The sequence below is a fragment of the Danio rerio genome, chromosome 5, assembly GCF_052040795.2.
Source record: "Danio rerio strain M-AB ecotype USA chromosome 5, GRCz13ab, whole genome shotgun sequence".
Taxonomy (NCBI): domain Eukaryota; kingdom Metazoa; phylum Chordata; class Actinopteri; order Cypriniformes; family Danionidae; genus Danio; species Danio rerio.
Window position 1 is genome coordinate 70,454,580 of NC_141025.1, and position 8,634 is coordinate 70,463,213.

Consider the following 8,634-nt stretch of genomic DNA (forward strand, 5'->3'; position numbering starts at 1 on the left):
AATCAAACTTTCTAAATATTCCAAACCATATTGTTTAGCACGACGGTCGACTGTTGTTGTTTTATTGTGCATTACAAATAAAAGTGAAGAAGGTTATGCTTATCTGAAAAAAACCTGCTGTGTATTATGAGGTTTTAAAAAACTTTTGTTAAAAAAAAATTCCCTTCTAACCAGTTAGGTAACTTCCAATGTGACCGGCAGAATCGGGTGGTCATGTAGTTTATATTTTACAGATGCTGGGTAATATCATTGTACCTGCTTCAGCCATGATACTGCAGCAAAGTGCCTTGATTATTACACCAGAATGTGAGTATAGTTCCTATATAAGCAAAGTCAGTCGGTCTTAGTACACAATATAACTAGAGAAGAGTCACACTTTAAAAAGTTAAATAATTGAAACTCTGGACATTTTGGTCATGCTAATGGTCTACTCTGATTCAATGATGCTAAGCTAAGCTAAATGTGCTCATGCCAGACGTGGAGATCACCTAAATGGATTCAAAAATGGTAAAACTCAACTGTGTAACTCAAGAGTAGAAAACAGTAAAGTAAAAGAGTAAAATTGTTCCTTTAAAATGAACTAAATGCATTACGAGTCTTAAAAAAATCGACATGATGCCACAAACAGCTGTTAATCCGTTCAATACACTTATACAAAGTAGACAAACTCACCTCTGAGCTCCAGTAGAGAGGCCCTGAGTAATCTGTCCGTCCCCTGATGGCGCTCTCTTTGACCGCGTACACCGTTCTCTCCACTGCTCCTTGGTCACAGATCTCCAGCGTGGCCAGTTCTCGCATTAGATCTGACTGACTGACCGACCTGCGCTGCCTTGATAGTGGAGACATGCATGTATATCCATTCCTCGAAGGCGAACGACCCCTAGGCCTGTTAATTCGTGGTAGCTGACCTTTAACCTGCAACCTGCTGTAGCTTTCACTATAGCGGCCGACGTGAGGCTCTGAATGCAGCGCCGCTCGCCCACGTTCGGGCTCCTGAGGGAAGAACAGGACCCCTCGGGCTAGGCATGGGCTGGGGCTCAGATAACGGGAGGTGGAGGGTGCATACCTGGAAAGTTGGGGTTGACCTCGCACTATATATGCCAGAGTGGGATCGCAGGGGTCGTAGGAACTGTAGGGGCTCAAGAGGGTGGAGCCAGTTGCGTATTTAGGGGACGAGTAGACTGGAGACATGATCACGATGTGAAGATAAATCAACCCCAAGAGAGACAAACTGTAAAAAGACAAGAAAACAAAGGTCACGAAACATCAAAACACTTTTTTTTTGAGCTGTTGACAGTCATATATGTGTCCCACGCTGCTAAAAACACTATTAGGACACATACATTTCACATAAAAGTGAAAACTGGTTGCTTTTGCATTATTTCGAGCAAATTAGTTTCTCCGGTTTGAAACTAATTTTTGAAGCTACAACACGGGAATTAAATCCTTGCAAATATTCCAGCGTGTAGACTGGCTGTCTGTAGCGGCGAGTACAACGTGACGCGTTTGAGTGTGCAGCATTAATTCAGGAGAAGACTTGGTTCAAACCAATCAGTGTGCTCTATTGACCCATCGCTAAGTCCCCTCCTTAGTTACTGTTGCTACGCCTGTCAAGCTTTCGTGCCTGGCACGTCTATTACAATGTGTATGCGCCAGTGTCAGACATTGCCAGGGAACATGACATTTTTGGCGAACAGGTGAGATATCTGAAAAAGCCAGACAAAAAAGGACTATAGTATGCATTACAGGGGTATTTTCCAACCCAAGCTCATTCTGGAAACGTAGCCCTGCGGACGTTTCTGGAGACCGCGATTTACGTGGCCAGAGGTACGTATGGCCGCGTTTAGTTTTTCTCGAGTGAACGCTGCGGGGCTGTGTGGCGCCGTTCCGCTCCTCCTCTTCGCGCTCGCCGGCCGACGGCTCACCTCCTAGTGGAGGGCTTTCCCGATGCAACCAGTTTGTCCGCTTAGCTCGCAGCGTTACGTCGGCGGAGTGGAGGCCCGGAGGAGGAGGAGCCGGCCGCGGGGACCACCGGGATCGAGTCCGGGGAACAGCGGTTCCAGAAATCAGGTAAGATGAAAAACAGAATCCGAATAATAATAGCGAGAATGCGGCGTGATCCGAAAACGCGGTCGAAATCAAAGACGAGGGCTTTTGCTTTTTTTTTTTTTCTGGACAGCTTTTGCAAACCATCACTTGGGTTTATGGAAGGAGGAAGAGGAGGAGTCGATCGGTCGATCGTTCGGTCGTTCAGCCAGCCAGTCGGATGGATGGTCGCTCCACAGCAGCCTCCGGCGGCTTTTCGCGCAAGAACAGCGCAGGCGCGAATGGCGCACGCTCCCGAGAGGCGCTCGAGATGCGAAAAAGTGCTCACAGCAGCCTCTCGCGTATCCGCGAAAACAAAAACTGCTCGAATACGTACCTCCCGGGACGTATTTCGCGGTTCGCAGAAACGTCCGCGGGGCTACGTTTCTACATTGAGCCCGGGTTGGTATATTCACTACATAATACGCAACAAATAAAAAATAATTTTATCAAAATTGAAGCTAGGTTAGCCAAGTTGCCTCATATGCTGCCCATTCAACAGCTTAGTTCATGCACAGCAGGAGAGGAGAAAGCGCAGCGCTTTGGCCTGTTTAAAATAACAATAGAATGACACAGGGAGAAAGCACTGAACTAATGAAATGTATTTAATACTAAATATAAAAGGCTTTTTTGGTGATGGCAGCTTAAAGACGCCTTTAATATGGAGAATGAATTCACATGCATTGCTCAGGTGTGATTTGATCAGACTTCAACAGAGTGTAAACATCTTGATGGTTCTGTGGTTCTCGTCTATCAAATCAGATCTTTAATTTGTATTTTCTATTGGATTCAAGTCAGGTGATTGGTTGGACCATTCTACAGCTTGATTTTCTTTCTCTGAATGCATTTGAGAGTTTCCTTGGCTGTAGATCATTGTCTTGCTGAAATGTCCACCCAGGTTTCATCATTATCACTCTGATAATGTAGATGTTGAACTGAAGCAGCTATATTAATTTACACTGAGGAAGGGCTGAAGGCTGCTGAAGAACTACTGAGAGATTTCAGCTGCTGTCTGGGCTTTTACTGTCCTTCTACAACTCCCTTTCTTTATGTGTTCAATACTTTTTTCCCTGTGTCATTTCATTTTATTACACAAATTAATTTGTAGACTAATTTTTTTTTTCTTTGCATAAATGGATTTCAGCAGAAGTCAACAGCAGTCAACAAATATGCTTTCTAAGAAAAATGGTGATGTGCTCAATACTTATTTCCCCTACAGTATATCATCACAAAGTTATGTGTAAGACTGTAAAATGGGGAACTTCTTTTTATGTCTTGCTCATGGAAACACAAAGACGACATGATAAACGTGACTTGTCTCATCTTACAGTATCAGTTGTGTCCAAGCAGGACGAAAGTCAACTTGAGTTACTAGCAGGTAACTTACACTGACACTCAAAAGGTTGATGATGAACGGTATAATTCAGAAATATTGTAATTTATTTTGTACATTTTGTTTAAGTGCTAAAGTTGGCAATTTGGCAATGACTAAACCATAAAAATAATGCACCTTCTATAAATACGTTTTTAAGTATGATGAATACTGTAGAAGCTTTTCCAAACAAATTTTTGGAATACATTTTAACAATACGGACAATGTATGAGGTCATTTTTCAAAATAATTTTAAAAATACTTTTTTTATAGCTTTTTTTTGTTGTTGTTGTAAATCTAACAGTTTTCTGCAGATTTTCCGTAAAACTTTACAAAACATGCCCCTGCAAGCTTTGCCTACTATGTTGCAAAAAAAATAAATAATAATAAATAAATAAATAAATATATATATATATATATATATATATATATATATATATATATATATATATATATATATATAAATATATATATATATATATATATATATATATATATATATATATATATATATATATATATATATATATATATATATATATATGTGTGTGTGTGTGTGTGTGTGTGTGTGTGTTTTGTAATTTAATTTTTTTGGGGGGGGAATATTTTTGTTGCAATATAAATATATAGGTATTGCAACTATAAAACAATACCTGCAAATGTAGCCCTTCTGTATTACTCTTAAAATTTTAAATCTACCCTCAACCTTATTCCTAACTTCATTAAAATTAAAAATTTAAATACTTTAAATTAGTTTCAAGTAAGCAATACTAAAAACTTGGTAAAATAAACAAGATGAGTTCCTCTGTTTATGATCTATATTCAATACTAGATGGTAATAATAATATATTTTATTAATGCCAAATAGTACACAATACAAAATATATATTTATATAAAATAAAACAAATTTCTTTCCTTCTTTCTTTTTTGAAATCCAAAGTGGAAAGAAAGATGGTGACGATGATGGCGAAAACTGAGATAACGACAACTGAAAAAGTAAAAACATGATGGTAAAGATGAAAGTGAGGATAAGACAGCAATTGACTCAGAATTACAATACTTTTAAAACAAGGAAAAACCAAACAGGATTTCTACCAACTAATGTAAGATCTATATATAAAACTATGATTTCACATGGCTATGATCAGATTTGTACTAAATAAATGCCCTGTTTAAGTAAAATACCAGAGTCTATGCCAAAAAAAACACAAAAGTGAAAGCAGAAGATGATGAAGATTAATAACTCAGGCAATAATAATACAAATGAATATGATGCTGACCAGGAAGAAAATTATCAACATAATGACAATGACTGACTGCAAAAAGCTGAAGTACAACGAGAATATGATGATGACGATGATGATGATGATGACGCTGATGATGATGACGACGACGACGAAGAGGAGATTTTTAAGAGGAGTCTTTGTAATGATGTTAAATTTATGTGAGGGAAACGATTCAGGAGAATGGATGAATGCGCATTAGCTAAAGTCAGAGTAATTAAGTAATGCACTGCTACCTATTAAAGCGCAGTAATCTGAGCGTGAGTCAAACAGAGACTGTTACTGTAGGATACAGCAGTTACTATAAACACCCACTCATTAACGCTGACTGTGGGAAAACTGCCATCGATAAACAGCGGTGGTCTCGTTAAATTGCAAAAACGACGTAATCTTGAATAGAAACGGGAGGTAATAGTGAACTAAACTGGTGTGGCTAAGTTATGTCACATGTTTAATCCTGCGCTAGAGCCTCCTCAAATAACGCTTAAAATCCTTACCAGCGGAATTCCAGTTCATCCTCCCAAGTGGCCAGCCAAGTATTCCTGGATTCCCTGATAAAACGCGCACTATATTTCAGGATAGAGCAGAAAAATGTTTGGAGACGGGCTCGGATTTAAGCACTCGGTAGGCTGCTTGGAGTGACAGCATACCAGCACTGACTCCTGCTCAGATATTTGTGCTTTTCTCAAGTCAGGATTTAAGGAACCGCCTCCCAAGCGGTTGCCAAGCAACGCGGCTCGTTCCCTCACGCGCGCGCGCTCTCTCTATCTTCGGCTTGGTGCAGAAGCCATGATGACTAACGGCACTATGAATAGAAGCAGAATTTATGTGAAATGCTGACTTTATTCTCAAATAAATCCCATTGAATTAAAAACAAACAAACAAAGGAACGAACGAACAAACAATCCCTAGAATAAGAAGTTCCAGAATGAATGGGCATCACCAGAAGCAGGTGACTGTACTAGGAAAAACAGTAGCCTATGGTTCAGTTGTGTGGTGTTCACGAGTGATCAGAAACATATCAAGTCAAGTGTGGGTGATATTACCAAACTCAATTGCAAATGGCTCTACAATTCACTTTAAATGTCAGTGATTCATACCGTACAATGAGTATTTTTTGTACAGGGACAAAATGGTCACATCTATCAAACATGGCCTACTACAGCTTAAATAAGTGATGCTTTTAAAGACATGGTTCAGCCCAAAATGAATTTTGCTCAAATATGGATGTTGACTTACCATTCACCATTTTCTAACAACTTTTGAGTGGATCCAAGCCTTTTCATTTTCATTTTTCAGTCTGACCCAAAGGAAGATGCTTTCAAAATGTTGTTTACACTACCCATTGATTGACATATTAGGCTGAAGAACTATGGATGTCAATGGGTACAGATTATTAACATTTTCCAAAGTAGCTTATTTTGCGTTCAACCAAGGAAAGAAACACAGAGGATTGGAATAACTCGAAGACACAAAAGAATCAGAAAAGAAGATATTTTGAAGAGTGTTAGTAGAAAGTATACTCATTGACTTCAATTGTAGTTTTTTTTTTTTTCTACAGTGACAGTGGATGCAAAATAAATGTAAAATATCATTGGTTAACAATAGCCAGAAACTTGAGAACATTTATTCTGTACATTGTTTCATAAACATTTTTTTAGGAAGAGCATGTCTTAGTGCATTTATTATTATAGTTGTTATTATTGTTATATTACATAACTAACAATTATTTATTTTTCTATCCTTCAAATGTTAAAGGAACACGAGTGTTTTTGGAAACAGGCTAATGTTACTACTCCTTTAGAGTTAAACGGTTCGGTTTGACCATTTTTGAATTCATTCAGCAAATATTTGCATCTGGCGGGAGCACTTTTTGCTTAGCTTAGCATAGACCATTGAACCATATTAGACCATTAGCATCTTGCTAAATAAATGACTAAAGAGTTTTTTTTATAATTTTTCCTTTAAAAACATGAATCTTCTGTAGTTACATCATAAGATAAATGTAAAATTAAAAGTTGCTGTTTTCTAGTCCATATTTATAGGAAGTTTACTCTTATTTTGGAACGTTGATGCCGTACCATGGCTGCTGGAGGCGCAATGATTTAATTTGATTCAATGATTTATGCTAAAAGTGGAGGAGATCGGCTGAACTGTTTCACACCAGGAGAGCATTAAAACTACCCTTTTTTTTTAAAGTGGAGTTTTAAAGTTCCTTTGAATTTTAGAACTATTATAATATAGAAAACAAGACAGAAACAATCAATTTTATTTATTTTTTCTATCCTTCAAATTTTAAAGGAACACTCTTTTGGGCAATAGGCTAATTTTATAACTCCTTTAGAGTTAAACGGTTCAGACTATTTTTGAATCCATTGAGCAAATAATTGCATCTGGCAGGAGCACGTTTAGCTTAGCTTAGCATAGATCATTGAATCAAAATAAACCATTAGCATTTTGCTAAAAAATGAATAAAGAGTTTGGATAATTTTCCCTTTTAAAGCTTGAATATTTTGTAGTTATAACCCCGCCAGTCCTACACCATCCAGCCCACTCCGAGCTGGGATCAAACCCTCCGGATGGTAGTCAGTCGGTTGCTCTAACAAGGAGGCTAAAGATCATGGCCTCTAGCGCCTGTCACTTTTTAGATGTCAGAGGAGAGAGGTTTACCTTTACAGCACTAGTTGTCCCCTGCTACAGTTACATCATAAGACAAACATAAAATTAAAAGTTGCTACATATAGGAACTATATCTCATTTTGGCATCAAGGAACTTTGATGCCGTACCATGGCTGAAGCAGGAGCAATGATTTAATTCGATTCAATGATTTATGCTAAGCTATGAAAAAAAAAGTGCTCCCACCAGACCAGGAGATCGCTGTATTGTTTAACACCAGGAGAGTGTTAAAATGACCCTTTATTTAAAAAGTGGAGTGTTCTTTTGAATCTTAGAGCTATTATAATTGTAGAAAACAAGAGAGAAACAATTTATTTTATTTATTTTTCTATCCTTCAAATGTTAAAGGAACACTCCACTGTTTTTGGAAAAAGGCTAATTTTACAACTCCCTTAGAGATGAACGGTTCAGTTTGACAGTTTTTTAATTCAATCAGCAGATATTTGTAGAGGGGTCTGGATGCAGACCTGGTGCAGTGCAATCTGAGCTGCATCCAGTGTTGTTTAATAAGCTCACCTAACCCTACCCATACCCCTAACCCTACCCGTCACAGTGAAATCACTCACTCCATTGAGCGCATTGTGTCTGACATTGCATCACTGAGTGATGCAATCTCAGCTTGCATGATAAAGGCTGCATCCAGATACTATTGGATATCTGTGTCTGGAGGGAGCACTTTTAGCTTAGCTTAGCATAGATTATTGAATCGGATTAAGAAATGACTAAAGAGTTTTGATAATTTTCCCTTTTAAAGCTTGAATCTTCTGTAGTTACATCATAAGACAAACACAATTAAAAGTTGCTAATTTGAAATCCAATATGTATAGGAACTTTTATTTTGGAACTTTGATGTCGTACCATGGCTGCAGCAGACGCAATGATTTAATTTGATTCAATGATTTATAATAAGCTGCGCTAAAAGTGCTCCCACCAGTCCAGGAGATCGGCTGAACTGTTTAAAACTGTTAAAAATTACCCTTTTTTTAAAGTGGTGTTCTTTTAAATCTTAGACCTATTATAATTATCGAAAACAGGAGAGAATTTTATTTATTTTTCTTTCCTTCAAATGTTAAAGGAACCCTCCACTTTATTTTGGAATCTAATTTTACAACTCCTTTAGGGTTAAACGGTTCGGTTTGACCATTTTTGAAGCCATTCATCAGATATTTGCATCTGGCGGGAGCACTTTTAGCTTAGCTTAGCATAGATTATTGAA

The 8,634-nt window shown here is 37.9% G+C and overlaps 1 protein-coding gene across 1 annotated transcript in view; it reads right to left on the reverse strand.

The window, feature by feature from the left end:
* Positions 1-5,398, reverse strand: part of usp2b (ubiquitin specific peptidase 2b) — a 94,089-nt gene extending 88,691 nt beyond the window's left edge. The window contains exons 1-2 of the mRNA XM_087254589.1: positions 5,239-5,398; positions 673-1,231 (exon numbers count right to left, since the gene is read on the reverse strand). Coding sequence (XP_087110715.1) covers positions 673-1,191 — 519 coding nt within the window. The 5' untranslated portion in view covers positions 1,192-1,231; positions 5,239-5,398. The remainder of the gene's footprint in view (positions 1-672; positions 1,232-5,238) is intronic.
* Positions 5,399-8,634: the final 3,236 nt, after the last annotated feature.